This window comes from Trichoderma breve, chromosome 4 (genome assembly GCF_028502605.1).
Source record: "Trichoderma breve strain T069 chromosome 4, whole genome shotgun sequence".
NCBI lineage: Eukaryota > Fungi > Ascomycota > Sordariomycetes > Hypocreales > Hypocreaceae > Trichoderma > Trichoderma breve.
This window is the reverse complement of record NC_079235.1, coordinates 1,042,320-1,063,751: the sequence shown is the minus strand read 5'-3', so window position 1 is coordinate 1,063,751 and position 21,432 is coordinate 1,042,320. Positions and strand designations below refer to the sequence as shown.

Below are 21,432 nucleotides of genomic sequence, written 5' to 3'. Positions count from 1 at the left end.
AAGAATTGCCCCATGGCACTAGGAGGAAAATGCCCCATCTATACCGACGGATCAGCAGAACTCTGGGCTTATGGTTAACGAGTTGGGCGTCGTTGACAGCAACAGAAGGGTCAAATGTGCATCAAAAGGCGTTATCTGTCACCACTGGCTAAGACTATCTGCATCTTTGATTCCTCTCCAATCGGCGCTGGGCTGCCTCCTCCCGAAAGGGCAGTTCGGGCTCAATTTGCATGTAATCCGAAGGAGGGGGTTCTCCACCGTTGCTTGCTTGCTTTAAATCCAACGACCAATGGATGCGGCTTTTTTGAATGGGGGGAGAAAATCTGGATTAGAGATTGACTTGACTTAGACATACATACTAGGTTATGTAGTAGCTGCTTCTGTATGATTTGTGATGGTGTTTTTATGTGCTAGACTAGCTGGTGGCGCCGGTTTTGTGTGGAAGAGGGGAGTTTTTGGGGAGATATATATTGGGTTGGAGCTTACTGTTTTCTAGTCTTCGAGTTTACTTTTTATCATCATTATTTTTGCTTTAGCTGATAAATCGAGGATTTGTTTATTTCAACTGGGAGAGACAAGCGCATACACAGTAAGTCAATATGAAGACGGCTGTGTTTCTCAGCTGGCTCTTCTGGGGAAGTTTATCCGCGGGGTGCAGCCATGAGAAGCATGACGAGAGGGAATGGACCAAGGAGGAGCTGGCCGAGCTGGAGGCGAAATGGGGAACCGATGTGAGCTCCTTTCATATCTTTGGTAAGAAAAGATGGAATACTGACTTTTGAGCCTTTTAGTGGTCATTTACTGGGTTTGGTTCGTTTGCGCACCTGGACTATGTCAAGTGTCTAACGAATCCCGCTGAGAAATTCGATATTGCCATTGTCGGAGCGCCATTCGACACAGCCTTGAGCTACCGTCCAGGTAAACATGATTCTTCATCCAAAAACAAAAGTCAAACATGAACATAGACTGACGTTCTCCAAGGCGCGCGTTTCGGCCCCAGAGCCATCCGCCAGGCTTCATCCCGACAAACTGCCTTTCGAGGCTTCAACCCTCGCGCCAACATCAACCCGTACCAGAACTGGGCTAAGATTGTGGATTGCGGCGATATCCCCATTACGCCGTTTGACAATAACATTGCGAGGGAGCAGATGACGCAGGCGTTTAAGGAGCTAGGTGGGAGGGGGACTGTGTCGGCGCTGAGTTCGAGGCCGAAGATTATTACGTTGGGAGGGGATCATAGTCTTGCGCTGCCTGCTTTAAGGGCGTTGAAGGGGATTTATGGGCGGCCTGTGAGGGTGCTTCACTTTGATGGTGGGTTTTGCCGTTCTGGGAGCGTTTGAGAGATGCTAATCACGGTGGTTTCAAATAGCACATCTTGATACTTGGGATCCGGCTGCGTATCCGTCGTATTGGGGGGCGACTCACTTTAACCACGGGTCTATGTTCTGGATGGCCAACCAGGAAGGCCTCTTGTCTAATGCTACGAACGAGCAGTCTGTGCATGCTGGTTTACGTTCAAGGCTTAGTGGCGTCACGAACTTCGACAACGAGGACGACACGGCGCAGAATTGGATCCGGTTCTCTGCGGATGATATCGACGAAGTGGGCACCAAGGGCATCGTCGACGGTATCATGAAGACGCTGGGCACGGAGGATCCGGTGTATCTATCTCTCGATATTGACGTCTTGGACCCGGCTTTTGCTCCGGGGACGGGGACGCCGGAGCCGGGCGGATGGACGACGAGGGAGCTGATTCGGATCCTGAGGGGCATCGAGGGGCTGAATATCGTGGGGGCGGATGTGGTGGAGGTTGCGCCGGCGTATCAGGGGCAGGGCGAGGAGACGGCTTTGGCGGCGGCGCAGGCGGTATATGAGATGTTGAGCTCGATTGTGAAGAGGGGGATGGGGGAGATGGGAAGGGTGAAGGATGTTGGGGGGAAGGATGAGCTTTGAGATGGGCTTAGTTGGAGTGAGATTGGAAATGTATGGAGGTTGGAGGCTGGATGTTGGTATTGGGTTTGGAGGGACAATTGCTGCATGATTTATGATTGAATGATATAATATTTTGTTTCTGTCTCTTGATGATACTGGTAGTGTTTGATTGCGAGGTACATGTATGTAAACGTCATAGGATATAAGAGATCTTGTTGATTCTCATTTCTGTTTGTTACCAAGGCAATTCGCACAAATCGTATAAACGGTACTTGTTATTAGATGAATGAATGCAATGGTAGCACGTTATTGTTCATGGTTAACTCTGGGTAAATTATGCTTTGTTTGAAACTAACTGCCAATGTTGCCAGCTAGTAAGTGTCTGAATGCAGATGATACCTGACGCAAGGAGTGAATGTTTCGAATTCAGCGAATAGACCGCTGACGACTCAATCACCGAAACCGCCACAAAACAAAGATATTGATACCTGTTGGGCACGTGTATTTACACCCCAATCAGTAGCTACATATACTTTACCCTACCTGTATCATGCATGACTTGTAGTCTAGAAATTGGCGTCGCCATAACTGCATGCATGAGGTTCAGGCTTGTTACATGCACATGCATCCGGATAATAAGTTGATGCAGTTATAATTAGTATAAATATAGTATCAAACAGCAAGCCCGCGTCAATGCAGATTAATGCAGATATCCATGCAGAACTGCAGGCCTTGCTCCATCCCACATGGCATCGCCACAAAAACCCTCTCATCAAATCAAAAAAGTATGGATGCCCATCAACCCATCAAATCTTGTCGTCGCATTGTTGGCGTTGGAGCGGCTATGCAAGGTACCAGCAGACGGCCACTGCTCCAATGCGGAGTTTTAGCTGTAGCTACCGCTCGAAGCGGCTAAAGCGCTGCGTGCAAAATGAATCGATTTGATGTTTTGATTGCAGAATCGCCACATGCTTATACGGCAATACGGTTCCAATTGCTTTTTCTCAGGCCACCCCCATTGTTCTCAGTGATTGTGTGCTACGAAAGGAAGGGCCCCAGCTAATTTCTCCGAGACTTTCAAAAGACAGGATGCAGGTAATATTGGGTGCTCCGTTATGCTGTAAGCAAGCAGCGGTATCAGAATGCCATAGCCACAGACGCCTTTTCCGATCTAGCCGTCGTGCAGTTTCGACTTTTGGGGTTCTGGTTTCACCCACGGCTCAGAGGCCTGTTCGGGGCTCCGCGGGCTGTCTGTTCAGTACAGTGTGTTCACTTGCTTGTAGTTGTATTAACGGGCGATGACAGGCGGTGGCTCCGTACGTAGTGTCGTGATGATGGGCCATCCGCTTCCGTTCAACTGCTCACAATGGCGCTGTTGGCTCGGGCCCCTGTTCATGATTGCAATTGCAATCGGTGGCCCTCATTTCTCCAAAAGGACATGTGAAGAAAAAGAAAGGGCTACTCATACTAGTAGTAGCACCATCATCAGCTGCACAGGAAATGAAGCAACACACGACACGGGCATCGAATTGATACGGGATCAACCCTGTGCTCAACTCTGCCGCCACTGGTCGTGTCACCTAGTACCAACCTGTAGCTTCGGTGTGCTTTTCCAGGGTTGCCTTGACGAGCTCGGAATGCGCCAAAGGCCATACTAAGACTGAAGAGCCTACCGCCAGGGCACTAGATTCTAGCCACAGCGAAATACGCGAACAAGGCGTTTACGGGGGGTCAATTAGTACCTGTTAGTGAACGGGATGAATAAGATGACAATGAGGGGGGGTGTCCTGCATGAGGGCGGCGAAATTATGGATGGAATTCGCTAGAACGCGGTCAAAGATGGAGCAAGAAGACGGCCATGGCTGCAGGTGAGAGAGACAAGATGCGTGGCGGTGAGAATTGAATTGGGCGGTTGGCCAGGAGAAGAAGCCCAAAAAGCACATGCAGCAGCAGATTTGACCGGTGATTATTATAATTAGCATTTCATTATTATTTATTACTTTATTACTATTATTTCTGCACGAATACGCACGCGGGAGGGAAATTTTGCAGCTGCCTGTTGCCAAGGTCTGCCGGTGACTCTCCTTTTAAAAGAAGGTAATGTAATGTAGCATTGGGGGTTCCTTTGAATGTGTGAGGCCCGTCTTGTGTCCCCCAGCTGGAATAGGGATCTGTGCCCGAGTAAGGAGGCGGCGGCCGTTCCTTTGAAAGGTGATTCACCACTCCGGCAACATGGCATGGCAAGGCATTGCATGACATGGGATGGGAGACCATTCTTGTTATCGCTGCTACCTTCTCTTCACCTCACCCTCACATTGACTCGGTTTGAAAATAGTGTCTACATCCATCCATCTCTCTTGAGCAAGCAAGTCCAATGTAATGTAATTAGCTGGGGCCCAGTCTGGTGCCTCTTTTTAATAATAGCTCCCCATAGACTTGCGATGATGGATCTGGATCGCCAACATGGTGCGAGTACCAGCAGGTACCGTTTGTACACCTGTCACTCCTTTTCTTGCTCTCGTGTACTCATACCCCGTAACTTTTTTGGGGCTACGTACCTCAGCCTCAGGTTGGCCACATGTCTTTTGGTGCGTTGTCTAACCCATCAATCATCTTGATGTCTTTTACGAGCCCATTAGAGTTTGCACCATGCAGGTCAACACATGAGCGTGCTTCCTGTAATTTGAATTGGAGCCCATTCATGCCACGCTGTATTCGATTCCCACAGGGCACTCCTCCAATGGTTCACTCGACCCGTCTGACAGCAGTGGATGGAGACTCCGAGCCTTGTACCTGTACCTGTCGCTGCAGCACTGCTAACCCAGAGTGGACGCCGCATCCGGCTTATATACTTGCAGTACTTTGTGCTCGTACGTACGATTACAGGTAGTATGAGTACTGTACGGGTACTCGAGCCAATCCCCATCAAAGACGCCCAGTTCCATTAATTCTCTGGGCGCATCTCATCTGTTCCTATCTGTGGCCCTTCAATCGTCTTGTCCGTAACTGTACCTGCATTTCGCAATGGACATACGTGTACGTGTACAAGACAAGGTACCACCATGTTCGTATTAGACCAAGTGTGCCCCCAAATGTCTTCAATATTCGACGACGAACGACAAGCAGTCAAGAGGGGGAAAAAGCAAAGAAAAGGAAAAAAAAGAAGAGGCCACATTCCCGTGCCCCACCACGCTAAAAGGAAAAGAAACGCTGGCTGAATTGCACGGTACCGCCACAGCTGTTTCACTATGCAAAGATACAAAGCTGGCCGCTCTCGGCAGCACCATCGAAGTTGTTCTCCCCCCAAAGGGCTCCAGCGTGCCCCCCTGTCGCTCAGGCACTGCACGCCACTGCAACCCCTAAACCGCGCGCCAGTCCCTCTCCAGTAGCGCTGGGTCCAGCAGATGCAACCCCTGCGCCGGGTCATTAAACTACCACCGCAGCCAATTCCATCCCCGTCCCGTTTGGGCAACTGTCCATCTCAATAAAGGTTCTGGCCCAGGTCCAGGTACCACCGCGTCTGCGCTGCAGCAGCGTGTACGGGTACAGGTACTGGTACAGTACAGAGCCAGCGCGGGCATCGGCAGGTACCGCCGATACCCTCGCCATGGAGCAGATTGTGTGCTGTAGACGGAGTACAGGTGGTCATTGCGGTACGCAAGAGGTACGGCGCCGTATCGGCAAATGCTTGTAGCATCCTCAAGTTGGTACATCAATGCTTGTGCTTGTGCTTGTCTCCTGCTCTCCTGCTCTCTGCTTCCAGCCCAGCCCAGTCTGCACGCCTCCTGCCACCTGAACGGGTAGGTTAGTAAGGTTCTGGTAGTGCCAAGTTCGTAGCATCTCGTACCGGTACAGATGGTGGTGCTCGCCCCGACAAAACTCCCAGGTGCTGGTACCTCTCTTGCTCTCCCCCAACCGCACTCGCCACGATGCTCCCCCGTACACGCTACCTCCCCTCGCACTACGCCCCCCGTCGTGCCAGGTACCAGTACTCCAACCCTCGGCCACACCAACAGAAGCGACTAAACCACCCCCTGGCCTCTGTTCGTCGCTCTCTTTTCGCTTCCTCTCCTCTCCTCTCCTGTCTGGTCCAGGTCGCTGTCCGCTCTCTTTTCCCTCCTCCGCCTCCTACTTCTGTTCCGTTCCTGTACTTGTACGAGCTCCCATTGCTGGCCCTCTTTTTCTTCCTTCTCTCCTAGCCTTTCAGGGTTCTAGTTTATCTTTCTCTCCTTCCGGCCCCTTGCTCGCGTTGGCGCTCTGCTCCAGAAAAAACTGCCGCTGAGCACGCCTCGCCGGTGGCCCGTTATTTTCTTCATCCCTTATTCTTATTACTCTTTGCCTTCATTTGCTCCATCGTTGCTCCTCTTCTCTTTTCTGCCTCTTACCTTTACTCCTCTTCCTATTCTTCTTCTCCCTCCCCTTCACCCCCCCGGTCCTACCGATCTTGCTCCTACAATTTAGTTGCGCCAGGCCCTAGACTGTTCAACATCCACCGCGTCGTTTCCCCAGCTGGATCGACTGGACTGTCCCGAGCCAACGGTCTAGGTTGTCAATCGCAGTCTTGGAAAGCCAATTGGGTCCTGTCCGCCGTCGATATTGGATATTGGATCGAATCTTGTCTTGCTGCGACGCGACCTTCGTTCTGCCCATATTCTTACTAATATTATTGCTCGACTAATCCGCTTCTTCGCATCCCGAGGACCCTGCGACCTTGTCTATTCGTTCTTGTTAGCTTTGCTACCCTCGCTCACCGACACTCTTCGATATACTCCCCGTGGCGGCTTTATTCACTCAATCGCATCCGTCTTGTCGCAGCGACTGCTTGCTTACTCGTACGCCGCCAGTTCGCCTCGTTTTCATGTCTCTAGGAGCTTGCATATTGCCGTTTTAATATTTGCGATTCTTGAATATTCAACCTTCGATTGCTTCCAGTTCATAATCTGCTTGGATTCGAAATCAAAAACAAAAGTCACTCTCCATACATATAACCTCCATCCATTCATCGACCCCCTTTTTTCCTGTGGTACAGCGGTTTGATCTGTGGTGGACCTCGTGACTTACCTCGAAGAAGACGCATTGCTATTTTTACCTTGTTTCTGCATAAAAGAGTTACATCTTCGTCAGCAATTCTTGTATTGGGCTCCCGTGAACAACCGGCTGCTCGAACCTCCACCAGCATAACCCTTTCGTGCCTTTCCCAGGCACGTCGAAATCTCTCAAAACGGCTGTTCTCGGTCACGCTGGGCGGGACTCTCTCGTCCCCCCTCACCTTCTCGGGATGCAGGAGCTTAATGGAAATGCTGGCCAGGGAGCGCCAACCGGTGCCAATGGCGCGCGTTTCGGCCATGCCTCCAAGCCCTCCAACAGCGATACTGGCTTCTCGCATGGAGCCTTCACCTCCAACATCTCGGGCTTCGCTGACCGCCACCCTCGTCGCGCCAACATTCCCACGCTCAACACCCAGAACATGAACCAGAATCAGCCCAATGGCCATGACATGACCCCGGGAACGGCTTTTGACATGCAATTCACGCCTCTGCTCCCGTCGCAGCTGCTCCTGGGCAGCCCCTTTCAACCTGGAAGCCCGGCCGCCTTTGGCAGCCCTCAGTTCCAGGGACTGTCTGGCTTCCAGCAGACTCAGCATCAGCAGGCCAATGCTCAGCAGCACAACGGCGGCATCTCGAGCCCCGTGCAGCCCAGCATGTCTCCTCAGTCTTACCAGGCTCTGGTTTCCCCCTCAACCTATGGAGCGCCTCAGTTCTTCCCTCCCCAGTCGCCCACTGGTTTCAACATGCAGAGCTCTATGCAGCCTGGCTCTCCCGTTTCCATGGGCGCCGGCGTCGTGACGGGAACCAGCCGAACCGTCTACCTCGGCAATATCCCTCCCGACACCAGCGCTGAGGAGATCCTGGGTCACGTCCGAAGTGGTCAAATCGAGTCCGTCCGCCTGCTCCCCGATAAGAACTGCGCCTTCATCTCCTTCCTCGATGCCAGCTCCGCCACCCACTTCCACTCAGATGCCATTTTGAAGAAACTGTGCATCAAGGGCCAGGATATCAAGGTTGGCTGGGGCAAGCCGTCTCAGGTCCCAACATCTGTGGCGCTTGCCGTCCAGCAGTCTGGTGCCTCCCGAAATGTCTACTTGGGCAACCTTCCCGAGGAGGTTTCCGATGAGGAGTTGCGCGAGGATCTCGGCAAGTTTGGTGCCATTGACACCATCAAGATTGTCCGCGAGAAGAGCATTGCCTTCATCCACTACCTGTCCATTGCGAACGCGATCAAGGCCGTCACCCAGTTGCCTCAGGAGGCCAAGTGGCAAGCCCCTCGCCGCGTGTACTACGGCAAGGACAGATGCGCCTACGTCTCCAAGACGCAGCAGCAAAACGCAGCTCAGTACCTGGGCATCGCCCCTGGATACGCACACATGCTTACTGGCGCCGATCGAGACCTCATCTCCAACGCTCTCGCACAGCAGTCGGTGGCTGCCGCTGCCGTTGCCACGAGCGCGGGCGGCATGAACAACCTGGGCAACCGAACTATCTACCTGGGTAACATCCACCCGGAGACTACGATTGAGGAGATTTGCAACGTGGTTCGAGGTGGTCTCCTGCACCACATCCGCTACATTCCCGACAAGCACATCTGCTTTGTGACCTTTATCGACCCCACAGCTGCTGCGTCATTCTATGCCCTCAGCAACTTGCAGGGTTTGATGATTCACAACCGCAGACTCAAGATTGGCTGGGGCAAGCACTCTGGTGCCCTCCCGCCCGCCATTGCTCTCGCTGTGAGTGGTGGTGCTTCGCGCAACGTCTACATTGGCAACCTGGACGAGACCTGGACAGAGGAACGATTGCGCCAGGACTTCACTGAGTATGGTGAGATTGAGCTGGTCAACGCCCTTCGCGAGAAGAGCTGCGCCTTTGTCAACTTTACCAACATTGCCAACGCCATCAAGGCCATCGAGGCCATCCGCGGCAAGGAGGAGTACAAGAAGTTCAAAGTCAACTTTGGAAAGGATCGATGCGGCAACCCCCCTCGCCAGGTCCAGCAGAGCTCATCTCCCCGCGGCGATGGTGTCTCATCGCCACCTCCCAATGGCTCACAGAACAGCAACTCGCCTTCAAACGGGAACACGCCACAGCCGGCGGCAGCCATGTTCAACGCTAACAGCAACCCGCTGACAATGTACCTGAACCACATGCAGCAACAAGCTCAGCAGCAACAGCAACAGCAGCAGCAGATGTCTGTGCAGCAGAACATTCTGTTTAACACTGCCCAGTCAAATGATCTGTCAATGGATGTTCCCCAGCAGGGCCCCATCGGTGGACACGGTCAGTCAGCTAGCATCTCCAACGGCTACTCCATGAACGGCTCCATGTCAAATGCCCCCACCATTGGCGGCCTGCTTGCCCCCGGCAACGGACGTGGCCAGCACAGTCGCGCTGTTAGTCTTCCAGTCTTGGCCCCCGGGTTCGAGAATGGAGGCATCAGCCCCTCAGAGAGCAACGGCAGCACGGGCGAGAGGCGTGGCCACCACTACCAAGCCAGCTTTGGTGGAATGGGAGCCTCTGGCTATGGCCTGGCTATCCAGGGAGGCCTAAATGGCTGGGTGGAAGAGGAAGTGGCCAATTAAGTTTGGGCCAAGGACAATATAGTAGTCCCTTGCTGGACTTCTCACGCATATGAACAGAGTGGGGTTAGGGGGAAGGGTTTACCTAATTTGTTATAATTGCTTTGGAGTCTTTCCGCCTTGTCCTTAATCTTGTTTATGGATTCCTCATTCCCCCTCTTCATTTTTTTCTTTTTATCAATATTTCCATAATTACTTCCTTCGGTGTACCATGTTCAAACCCTTTTATTTTTTCTTTTTTGTTCCTTTTTTCTTTTTACTATTTTCCAATTCCCCTGAAATGATCCCCAGAAGCGTTGAGAAGAAGGAAACTGCAAGATTAGCACTTGGCTAAGCGAAAGATATGCAATATCCAAGCGAGCCGTTTGACGAACAATGGCTTGTCCAGTAGGAAGCATGAAATGGAGTGAGAAATGATAGGAGGGCTCGGAAAGGCGAGTTCCTGAATATAAAAGATGGGAAACCAAGACGGGAGGGGGAGTGGCCAGGCCCTTGGTGATGACGGCTGGGGGCTGGCCGAGGTTGGTAATTTGTAGGTCGGGAGGAGGATGAGAAACATCTGCATGTATGTCGTTATGGAGTTTTGCGGCGGGTCGGGTATCGACTAATACAATTGAATAAGACCATGAGTATGAGTATCTGGTGATGATGTTTTGCTGCTGGTAAATATGATGGCTTTGTCTTGTGCTTTTAAGACGTTTGTCTAAAATTGTTCTACACATATAGAGTAGTCGCCTAGATGACAAATATCATATATCGTTATAACGCCATTCGCCATGGTTTCTCCTACATTTTGGCATATTACAGATGATGCTTCTGGTTCCAAGGGCCTCTCTCTCTCTCTCTCTCTCTCTCTCTCTTAAAGCCTCGCGGAGAGAGGTTGGGGGTCTTGATTCTCCTCGACCCGCTCGAAACAGTTACAACTCACATCTACAACTACCTACTACGAGATCAAACTAACTAATCTCACCAAACTAAATACCAAAAAGCCTCTTCAGTACCCAGCAGGCTCCTCCTTCTCGGGAAACGCAGGCGCCTTAACATTCGTATGACACTGGCTCTTCCAGTCCCTCGGCGTAAACTTGTCGACGATGGCCTTGAACGCGGCGAGCGTGCAAAAGGACTCATCGCCGTCGAGGTGGTTGCCGGGGGTCTTGCAGCCGGGGATCACGACGGGAGCGTCGTTGTAGCGCAGGCGCACGAAGTAGCCCTGCAGAGACTCCTTTTCGCGCGGAGTGAGGGATTCAGTGGGCTTGCGGCCTATGGGGGTTGGTTTGGAGGAGGAGGGCCAGAGGGAGGAGAGGAGGGATGTAGATGGTTTGTTGGAGGAGGAGGAGGTGTCGTTGTCGAAGTTGGAGCGGAAAAGCTCGATGGCGATGTGGCTTGTGAAGGGGGGCCAGGCGTCGTTGCCGAAGGCGCCTAGGCTGGCGAGGATGCCGGCGAGGGTGGTGTCGTGGCAGCCGCTGAGGCCGAAGCGGAAGCCATCATCATCATCCCCGTTGTTCTTCTTATTCTTGCTCCTCAGGCCGTCGATAGTAGAAGAGGCAGCTCCGTGCTGGCCGGGTGTTTGAACAAACTCAGCGTCGGGGGGCGGCACGTTGCGCTCGGCGGTGGAAACCATGCGGGCGACGACGTCCCCCATGAGGGAGCCGATGCCCAGGGCGCGGTACTCCTGGCTCTCCTTGTAACCCGCGAACCACTCCTCGACGGCAATCGTCTCCATGATGCTCCGGGCTTTGGGGTCGTAGAACTCCTTGGGGAGGCGTGTGGCTGGGCCGTGGGCCATGGTCGAACTGACGGTGTCCATGATGCCGATGAGGCGTGGGCGGGAGTCGACGGCGATGCGCGGGCTGTCGGCGGGCATCCATTTCGCCAGCTTCTTGTTGACGTAGGCCATCTCCTCGGTGTCATTCCAGCGGTCGGCGGCGCGCTGGGCAAAGGCTCGTGACAGGAAGGCGAAGCGGCGGCAGTTGCTGTCGTTGGGGAAGAGGGTCTCGTCGGCCGGGTTGCGCGAGACGATGGTCAGGGGCGGGAAGTCGGGCGCGCGGGTGTGAGGCGGGTAGAGCCCGAAGAAGGCCTGCTGCATGGACTCAAGGGCGCGCGGGATCGGGGTCGTGCGGAGGTAGAGGAAGTCGGCGTCCTTGATGCTGGCGGGCAAGAAACCCAGGTGGTCGACGTAGAGCTTCCTCAGTCTCGTGCCGAGGGCGTACGTCGTCTCCCGCCCGCGGTCCGTCAGCATGCCCAGATCACATAGAGAATCAAGCTCGCCCTTTGGACCTGAAGCCGGGATAGCGGCATCGTTGTTATCGAAAGTCTCGAGGCGGCGGCGCCACTGGATCTCGGAGAAGGTGCCGTCCGCAGCGGACACGGACTCGGCGCCGGGGCCGGAGGGGCCTAGGACGGCGGCGCGGAGGCGGCGCACGGCGCTGCAGTAGGGCCAGAAGGCGGGCAGGCCGGCGTTGCCGAAGCGGGCGTTGATGGGGGTTCGTTCGCCGTGGCGGAGGAGGATCTGGACTTGTTGGAGGTGAAGCTGGCGCGGGTAGAGCTGGGCAAGCTCGGCGTCTGAGTAGGGCGGGCGCGGCTGGAGCGTCGTCATGGTGAGCGGATTACGGGTGGAGAGAGATTGGGTTTAAGGAGGGAGGAGGAGGAGGGATGTCCGCATTGGATGCCAGCGGCGAGGCTATACGATTGTAAGTTGGTAAAGAAGGTAAGAGGTTGGAATTGAGGGTTGAGGTGGGTTGAGGCTGAATTCTTTTCTTGGGTGGTGGTTCAAATGGTGATGTGTAGTTGATGTAAAGGGATTGGCCACTAAGCGGGAGCTGATCTAAAACGATGCCTGGCAGAGTGGCCCGATTGGGCGCGCGGCGTTTTGCCGAGGCTTGGACAAGAGCTGCATTTTTAGTTCTTTTCTTGTTGGTCACAATGTTGAATGTTGGAGATGGGACGAGAGAGGCTTTTTGGTGGCATATTTTGCTTGCTTTGCGTGGATGTATTTGATGAAAGGATTACGGGTGGTTTGTGAGGGAGTATGTTTTGCACTATAGTATTACTTGGTGATGGTGACATGACTCGAGGATAGTGGAAAGAGGAGAAACAGAGTTGCTTATACATATTGACATTATTACATACCATGGAGCTGACAATGGCAAGGCTGTTTGGGTTTGAGGAATGGCAAGGTGCATGCGGAAATTTGCGAGCTTATTGTGCCTCTTATGCCTCGAATGGGTAGGGACAGGAGCATGGTCAGTGGCGATACCGAGTGCTCCGGACCAGTATTAGCAGCGCATGTATAGACAGATAGTTATGCAAATAGTTATCACTCTTGTATGAGATTGACACCTTGCCAGCGAATAATCTCTCTCAATCAATAACCTAAATTCTCTTACATCTACATCTGCGGCTACTGTATCCGTGAAATGGCAATTGAGTACGTAGTGTTGAATTCAATCACATGGATATCTTGTGCATGGCCGCCCAATTGGGACTCGCGATACAAACTCGTACAGTAGCTGCAGGCCTCTTGCTTCAATGGGCATTGAGCGCATTGCATGGATGGAATCTATCGGATATTCCAGGCACAAGCGGGCCCACGCAATGCATCAGCATATGCCCAGATGGGAATATCCGCGGACCCTGAAGAGAGCAATTGGCTAGATGGAATCTCTACTACAAGCCCAGGAGCATAAGCTTATACGCCGCCTCGAGTTCATTTAGCGGCCTGTGGTCACCTATAATTAGGAACAGACAATACAATAGTCGGCAACGGCCGAACCTGAGACACACGTAAGCAGCTTCTCCGGGGTTGATGAGGTCATCAAGCCTTAGGTATGCACGGAATTGGCCTCGATGCTTTCCTTCTTTCCCCTCACTTTTCCCCTTTGATTCTCTCTAAACCACTCTAAATATCTCGCTCAGCTGGCCTCTTTGGTCTCTCAGCCTGCGGAAGTCCGGAGGTCCATGGAGAATATAATGTGATGGAATGGGGAAAACCGGGGCCCGGATCGAATCGCTAAGCGCGCCGTCGAGGCCTTTTTCCGCTCTTTGAATTCCGTTGTCACATGAGAAGGATGAAAAATCAATTATGGGGGTCCCTCGAATTGCATGCTGGTTGAACGAGGTCCAGAAGAGCCCAGGTGGCCCCTGTCTGTTTTTGTTTCTCTGTTCGTTTTCGTCTGCGGAACGAAACTTGGAGGCTGGGGGGCTTCGCTTCTCCGCAGCAGATGCCAGGGATCTCTCTCCCTGTGCGACTTGATTTGATGTTGGTTTTTGTTTTGTTTCGTTTCGCCGCAAGGGATCCGGATGATGATGATGGATGACTGTTGTCGATGACGAATACCTGACATTTGCAAAGGGGATCGACGGCCAGCCCTTTGGTCGTGGCGCGGCTCCTTGCTGCGGGCTTAGCTCATTGGAATCCCATCCAAATCCTGTCGACGCAAGAAACCAAATGAGATCTGAGCCCAGCTGCCTTGTTCAGATCTGGAGGCGACAGGTAAGCTCTAGCTGGCCAGCTAAACGGCGGCGGCCAATCACGCAAAGGACTCGAGATCCAGCGGTTCGGTGGCCACAGCTTCAGCTTTTGGCGCTGCGCCGGGTGGCTCGGCTGTCTGTCACAGCCCGGTGCTTTTTAAGTCTCTATGAATCCTGCTGTTCTCTTCGCCCTGATTTTGTTTCGTTGTCGAATCTATTGAATCCTAAACTACCTGGACAACTTGACTTGGTCTTTGCTTCATTCAAAGCCTCCCCCTTTTTTACGCACCATCCTATTACGTCCTTGACCGCATAGCTCTCGCTTTCTTTTTCTCTTTATCTCTCTCATCTCGTTTCCTCTCCTGCCATGCTACTACGACACTACTAAAATAGTTCGCTATCATTCATCGTTGGCCAATCCGCGCCCCCTATTGGTCGGCTGTCATTCCCATCTCAAAACGTCAAGATTGCACATGCTTGCGTTGACTCGCTTCTCTCTCCACCGCCTTGCATCCGTGCTGTAGATATTTTTTTTCTCTTTTCCCTCTTCTTGGCTTCTCAGTCGGCAGCCTGAGGTTCGGATATATGGAGCACAGCTGTCTCACAAACAATGACTTACGCTAAAACAACTCCGGCTCCGATGCGCCGGGATTCCTTGACCGAGGAGGGAAACCTCTCGGACGACTTGATGATCCCGGATCAAGATGATGCCCAGGCTTTTCTACAGCCCGCCATGAGCGCGGCAGCCAGTCACCTCACCTCTTTACACACGCCCGCAATCGAAAAGGCGGCAGCCTTGAAAGGCCTAGGAGTCAATGGCTTCTTTGACGACCCCGAGCTTCGCGTGTCCGGCGACGAAAATAGAGACAGCGATGGTGACGGAGACGGAGACACAACGCCGGAAGCAGCAACATCGCCCAAGTCGCCTTCGCAGTTCCCGAGAAAACCCACCATTCAGCTGGGGCCTGTGCCCAAAGACGAGCCTCGACGACTTGCTCCTCCCTCTCCGTGGAAGTCTCAGCCGGGGACAAAAGACGGAGGGCACTTCAGCGACGCCCGCGGCATTCTCCAAGCTGCTTTTGAGCCCACGCGCCAACGCTCGAGATCCGCCGGTCAGGAAGCCTTGAAGAAGCTTCAACAGGCGTCGTCACACTTCCTGCCGTCTCTGCCCAAGGGCAAGTCGTTTCTGTCCAGTTTCACAGACAGCAAGCAAAGCCAGCGCAGTCGATCGACTTCCCGACGCCTTGGCCAAGCTTCGTCAGCTTCGAATTCTCCTCCGTCTCAGAGCCCAGCAAACGGGCACTTGGATCCAAATGCTGCCGCTGATGCAGAGTCACGGCCGCAATTGCTGCGCAGGGTGACATCTGACGACAGCATGCTCTATCACAGCTTGTCTCGCGCCTCTTCCCTGGGTGATAACGATCGCTTCACCGACGTCCGCAGTCAAGTCAACGTTCGGTTCATGGCCATCAAGGACAGCTTGCCCGACGTGCCCAACTTCAAGATGCCCAGCATCCCCAGCCTGGCCAAGCTGCAGGCGGTGTCGAGGAGATCAACCATCTCTCTCAACAACATCTTCTTCAACGAACCAGCCACACAGTCCAAGCAGAATCTGGACCAGGAGCCGACGACAAGCAGCAACGCCAAGGACGACTCGGAACGCCTCGACCGCGTGCTGGAGGAGCTGACCGGAGACATTGTCATCATGGGCGGCTACCGCGGCTCGATCCTGCGGTCTGCCGAGCCTCCTCACCAGCAGCTGTGGGCGCCGGTCAAGCTGGGGCTCAACATGCGAAAGGCCAACCTCGAGGTGGGCCTGGACGACGAGGACGAGGAGACAATGGAGGAGCGCATCATTCCGTCGGGCATGTTGCAGCACATTGGGCCCATTGACATCTCGCGCAAGTTCTTCAAGAAGCTACGCTCGTGCGAGAACTATAGGAACGGCCGCCTGCGCGTGTGGGATTACGGTTACGACTGGCGCCTGAGCCCGTCGCGGCTGTCCAAGAGGCTGCAGGACTTTCTGCAGACGCTGCCGTCGAACCAGCCCGGCGTGCCCGCAGAGTCTCGCGGCGCCATCGTCGTCGCCCACAGTCTCGGCGGGCTCATCACGCGCCATGCCGTCAACGAGCAGCCGCACCTGTTCGCAGGCGTGCTGTACTGCGGAACGCCGATGCGGTGCATCAACATCCTGGGCCCGTTGCGCAACGGCGACGCCGTGCTGTTCAACGACAAGCTGCTGACGGCGCAGGTCAACTTCTCGATCCGCACCTCGTTTGCGTTGCTGCCCGACGACGGCTTCTGCTTCGTCGACCGGTACACAGGCGAGTCGTATCCCGTCGACTTCCACAACCCGGACAATTGGGTCAGGTGGCATCTCAGCCCGTGTCTTGCACCGCCGCTGCCACCGTTTAATCGCCCAGCGACGCACTCGCCCCTGGCCGCCCTCTTCCCCAACAGCCTGTGGCCCCGTGGCAGCGATGGCCGCGTCGACAAGAGGAGGAACTCCATGTCAGGGCCCGATTCCGCCCCCAAGGAAATCACAAACAACATCCAGAACCGCGCGTCCATGGCTCCGCGACTCGACGGCAATCTGCATCACCGCCACACCCTAAGCATCCCGCCGTCTCAGTCCCCGGTCCCAGGTCAGGCCCCTTATTCCAACAGCGCCCTCCCGCCATCTCCTCCCTCGTCCGATATCGATCCGGAGCGCTTCCGTCGCAATTACGAGTACCTCAGCCGCACCCTGGCCTCCATCAAGCAGTTTCGCTCCGAGCTGGCGCACATCCCCGCCCATCAAGACGCCAACGCGTATCCGCCCCTGGCTGTGATTTACTCCAAGAGCATTCCCACCGTGTACGCCGCGCGGGTCAACGGCCGAGATGCGATCCCTTGTGCCGACGCTTACGACGATCTGGTCTTTCGGCCTGGTGACGGTGTCGTGCTGGCAAAGGAGAGCATGTTGCCGGAAGGATACTCGATTGCAAAGGGCGGCAGGGTGAGCACTGAGCGAGGTCACGTCTCCATGATGGGCGACATGCCAGCCTTGGGGAAGGCATTGGGAGCGTTGGTCAGGGGAAGACGAAAGGGCATCGGATATGGCGCTGTGAGCCCAGCAGCAGCATCATCATGATCGCCTGAATACCCTCTCTCATCATTTCGCACAGTCTCACTCTTCCTCGTCATATTCCTCTCCTTTCTCTCATCAGCTTCTTAAATTCAAAGCCACACAACACAATGGCATCACCCAAGAACGAGAAGGAAACCATTCACACCATCCATCACATTTTCACGCACAGCATATGATTTCCACAACATTCAGCATGGGCGTTTTCTGTTTTTCTCTACCGTTCTCTTCGTTTCCGAATCACACGGCATATCAAAGGGCATCTCGATATGAAAACATGATCATGAAACATTGGCATCATACCCTCAATCTTACATAACTTGTAGCATTACTGCTTCGCTTTTGCCTCCCCATATATCTATCTGTACTTGTACTTTATATACCCATTTTTGCATATTGAAACATAAACAACCAAATATACATACATACATGTACATACTATGTGAAGTAGCATATTGTCAAAGGAAGCCCCGAGATTCAGTTTTTGTGATGATGTGTGAATTTGTATATGCGTATATGTATATATATATGCATTGCTTGTAAATATCCTATCATGATGCCATATATCCTCCCTTTTACCCCCAGTAATTAACAACGTTGTCTATCCATGCATGCCGTCATCGGTGGTATCATGTACAAAAAAAAACCCCTTTCATGGAGAAAGACCTGTGGTATACACAAAATAGTATCCAACCACCCCAAATTGGTCATCGTCTCGTTCTGCCGTAGAAATACAATCCAACGAACCCAAGTTTTCCGACTCAAAAACTCGAACCCCGTTGTTATCCAAATCCCTTTTGTTTTCCTTTTCTCTCCAATTTTCAGTCTTTTCCAATGCGATGGGATATATCATAGAATCATGCTTTCCTCTGCCTCTTCATAATCAGGATCGACTTCTGTCCCCAAATCTCTCCCCTCCAGAAACCTGCGGCCAGTGAGCTCTTCCGGAAGATACTTTTGCTTGACTTTGCCGTCCTTGTAATTAGGCGGATACTTGTACTCTGCTCCACAGCCCAGATCTCGCATCAACCTCGTTGGAGCATTTCTTAGGTGCAGCGGCACAGGTAAGCTGGCCACGCCGGGCTCGCGAAGGGCCGCAAAGGCATTGTTAAGCCCGCGGTATGCGCGTGTGCTCTTGGGTGCGAGGCAGAGAGCAACAGCGCAGTGCGCGAGGGGGATGCGGGCCTCGGGTAATCCAATCTGCTGCGTTGCCGTGTATGTGGACGTGGCGAGGGTCAGCAGGGTGTTGTCTGCCAGGCCGACATCCTCAGAGGCGATGACAACCATGCGGCGAGCGATGAAGAGAGGGTCCTCGCCAGATTGGAGCATGCGGGCGAGGTAGTACAACGCAGCATCTGGGTCGTTCCCTCGAACTGACTTGTGGAAGGCGGATATGGTATCGTAATGCTGGTCGCCAGCGCGGTCGTAGACGAGAGTCTTGGTGAGGGACTGCTTCATAACCTCCTTGGTCATGCCATCACGGAGGGTGAGAGATAGAGCCAATTCGAGAAGATTGAGTGCTGTGCGGGCGTCTCCGTCACTAAAGCGTGCCAGGTAGCCCATCATCTCATCGTCAATAAGAGGCGAAGGGGGGTAGACAGACTCCTCAGCCTGACGAGCCCTCCTCAGGATGGCCACGACGTCCTCAGTGCTGAGTGACTGCAGCGTAAATGTGCGGCATCGCGACAGCAGCGCATTGGCGACTTTAAACGACGGGTTCTCGGTAGTGGCGCCAATCAGGGTGATGGTGCCAGCTTCGACGGGGCGCAGGAAAATGTCCTGCTGGGCCTTGTTGAAGCGGTGGATTTCGTCGCAGAAGATGATTGTCTTGCGACCCGTCAGCTGCAGTTCGTTGGCGGCTTCCAGGAAGAGCTTTTTGCACTCCTGCACGCCTGAGCTGGTGGCATTGAGCTCGATGAAGCGGCTGCCGACCATGTGGGCGATACACCTAGCGATGGTGGTTTTGCCCGTGCCAGACGCTCCCCAGAGGATCATGGACGGCACGCGGTTCGACTCGATGAGGGATCGTAGGACGCCCTCAGGCCCGACCAGATCCTGGCCGCACACTTCGTCCAGCGTCTTGGGCCGCATTCTCTCGGCCAGCGGAGCCGCGCGAGACGTCTTTGTCTTTTTCATTACCCGTCCGTCTTCGTCTGCGCCATGGTGGCCGTTGACCGCCGCCACATCTTCCATCTGCCTGTCCTCCATATGCTTGTCTTCCTGCGGCTGTCCCTCCCCAGGCCCATCCCCATGTGACCTCTTCTTGCCGGCCAGCGGCGGAAACACCATACCGGACAGTGGCGCCTGGGATTTGAGATCGGTTATCTGCCGTTTCGGTGTGGGGGTTGAGAAGAAACTCGAAGCAGTGCGCTTCGGGGGCTGTGATTGTGGAGGGGCGGTCGATGCGCCATTCTGAGGGGTTGCTGCGGTTGCTAGAGGAGGAGTCGAGGAGCTGTCGAAGATGAAGCTGGTGCAGCCGGAATCGAGATGGTCGTTGATGTCTGTTGATTTGACGGGCTTGTTGCATATGGGGCAGGCGACTGCCATGGCCGGAGAGAGAAAAGAAGGACGATGCTGAAACTGAGAAGAAGAAGAAAAAAGAGGGAATTAATTGTAAAAGTGACGGCTATGCCAAATATGAAATTGAGCTTGGTTTTGTAGCAAAAGCCCATGCAGTTTTGTTAGAAGTTGAGGATGTGGTTGATGTTGAAGGTTGAATTGACTTGGACGGTGTAGGAAGTTTGGTCGCGAGTCTAGGTTAGTCAGCCACTTAGATGGACGGAGAACGCGCCTGGCACGCGATCCAAGACAACATTAAAACATGTCATGTAGCAATTAAAATAATTATTGCCAAATGTATATATACATTCAATGTAATTGGTGAATTATCGAGCTATTCGGTTTGATTATTGGGGTTGAGTTTCTTATATCAACTCAAAGTGAGCTGAAAGTGGGATGAAACCAACGCAACATCAACCAACAACCCCTCCTGGAGTAAACAATGGTAATATGACATACATATACATTGATATAATCACATTGCTACTTTCAGCTGTTGGGATTCATTATCCAGCTTGATTTGCTCCACTTCTTAGTCCTTTCTTCTTATACCTGCATTTACCCTCTCAAGATCCAGAGGGATCCTCATCCTCAACCCTCGACGTCCTAAACAGCGTATGAATGATGCTCTTCTTCTTCCTAACTACCTTAACACTTTCCTCTCCTCCAACCACATCAGTAGGCTCTACCCGGGCATTTGAGTCGACAATGGAATTTTTTGCTTGCTGTGCAAGACCTTGAGACTGCGTATTTGAAGAGGTAACGTTCGCCGGCGAGGTTCTCTTCAGTGAGAGCGTCTATATCGTCAGTTCACAGCCCATATCTTTACATCACCAACACAAGAGAGCGAGATTAATGTCACAAACCTTAAGTCTTCGCCTCTCCTGCACCTTGTTTCTTTCTCTCTCGCCATCCCCATCCCCAGCCACAGCTTCTGAAATCCTCCCCGCGACAGTCTTGCTCCCCCACGCGAGACACTCTTCTGCCACCGGGATGAAGCGCACCATCCCTCTAGCAGGAGGAACACGGAGCACAGCTTCCAAGTGCTTCTGAAGGACAGCAGCGTTGCGCTTATTGGTGGCGGGCTGGACTTCGGAGGCGAGGGCAGTGATGGTGAGAGTGTAGGCAGGATCCATGGAGCCGCCAAAGAGGAGGCGCTGGCCATGATGCAGGGAGATGACGGTAGAGGAAGGATGACGGTTGTATCTCGCAGCAAGATGGTAGGAGAATGCGGTGAGAAAGTGTTGCTCGCTTTCAATCTGTGTTTTTTTCTGGCTCAGTTAGAAAGCTGTTGTTACAATCATCAGAATGACTGCAGTAGGTGAAGGGGTACTCGCCTTGACATTCGTCTTGATTTCGGCATAAATCAGAGCCTCTCCTCTTACCGCTTCAGCAGTTGAATTTTCGCCAGACCGCTCATGAAGTACATCGTGGAAATACTCGCCTCGTTTCGTAGACAGACGCTCTTTATCGCTAGACATGGACTTTGCAGCATCCATCGGAGATGGAGCATGTTGGGACTGAGTTCGGGGGTCGCTTTCTGGTACGGTCTCCAAGCTGGACATTTTGCTTTTGGGCTTGGATTTCCGCTCAGAAGTGGGTGAAGCAGCCGTCGTAGCTGCATCTAGTGCTGGTTTAGCGATGTTGAGAAGGGAGGATGGAGATAGCACCGGTTGATCCATGACGCAGCGATGTAATGTCAGAAAAACTT

General features: G+C 53.3%; 6 protein-coding genes across 6 annotated transcripts; 3 read left to right on the top strand and 3 right to left on the bottom strand.

The window, feature by feature from the left end:
- Positions 1 to 599: 599 nt before the first annotated feature.
- T069G_06634 (arginase family domain-containing protein) lies at positions 600 to 1,953 on the top strand (the record flags this gene model as incomplete). Its single annotated transcript, XM_056173844.1, has 4 exons — positions 600 to 731; positions 792 to 918; positions 982 to 1,311; positions 1,370 to 1,953. The coding sequence occupies 4 exons, from the start codon at positions 600 to 602 to the stop codon at positions 1,951 to 1,953; spliced, it is 1,173 nt and encodes a 390-aa protein (XP_056027423.1).
- A 5,257-nt stretch (positions 1,954 to 7,210) lies between these two features.
- Positions 7,211 to 9,568, top strand: T069G_06633 (RNA recognition motif domain-containing protein; the record flags this gene model as incomplete). Its single annotated transcript, XM_056173843.1, has 1 exon — positions 7,211 to 9,568. One exon carries the CDS (start codon positions 7,211 to 7,213, stop codon positions 9,566 to 9,568), a length of 2,358 nt encoding a protein of 785 aa, XP_056027422.1.
- Positions 9,569 to 10,559: 991 nt separating this feature from the next.
- On the bottom strand, positions 10,560 to 12,161 carry T069G_06632 (histidine phosphatase superfamily (branch 2) domain-containing protein; the record flags this gene model as incomplete). The annotated part of the gene is made up of 1 exon (XM_056173842.1): positions 10,560 to 12,161. The coding sequence occupies one exon, from the start codon at positions 12,159 to 12,161 to the stop codon at positions 10,560 to 10,562; it is 1,602 nt and encodes a 533-aa protein (XP_056027421.1).
- Positions 12,162 to 14,645: 2,484 nt separating this feature from the next.
- T069G_06631 (uncharacterized protein) lies at positions 14,646 to 17,168 on the top strand (the record flags this gene model as incomplete). Its single annotated transcript, XM_056173841.1, has 2 exons — positions 14,646 to 16,623; positions 16,681 to 17,168. The coding sequence occupies 2 exons, from the start codon at positions 14,646 to 14,648 to the stop codon at positions 17,166 to 17,168; spliced, it is 2,466 nt and encodes an 821-aa protein (XP_056027420.1).
- An 843-nt stretch (positions 17,169 to 18,011) lies between these two features.
- On the bottom strand, positions 18,012 to 19,709 carry T069G_06630 (ATPase family associated with various cellular activities (AAA) domain-containing protein; the record flags this gene model as incomplete). The annotated part of the gene is made up of 2 exons (XM_056173840.1): positions 18,012 to 19,359; positions 19,420 to 19,709. 2 exons carry the CDS (start codon positions 19,707 to 19,709, stop codon positions 18,012 to 18,014), a joined length of 1,638 nt encoding a protein of 545 aa, XP_056027419.1.
- A 578-nt stretch (positions 19,710 to 20,287) lies between these two features.
- T069G_06629 (macrophage migration inhibitory factor (MIF) domain-containing protein) lies at positions 20,288 to 21,286 on the bottom strand (the record flags this gene model as incomplete). Its single annotated transcript, XM_056173839.1, has 4 exons — positions 20,288 to 20,518; positions 20,588 to 20,980; positions 21,059 to 21,108; positions 21,184 to 21,286. 4 exons carry the CDS (start codon positions 21,284 to 21,286, stop codon positions 20,288 to 20,290), a joined length of 777 nt encoding a protein of 258 aa, XP_056027418.1.
- Positions 21,287 to 21,432: the final 146 nt, after the last annotated feature.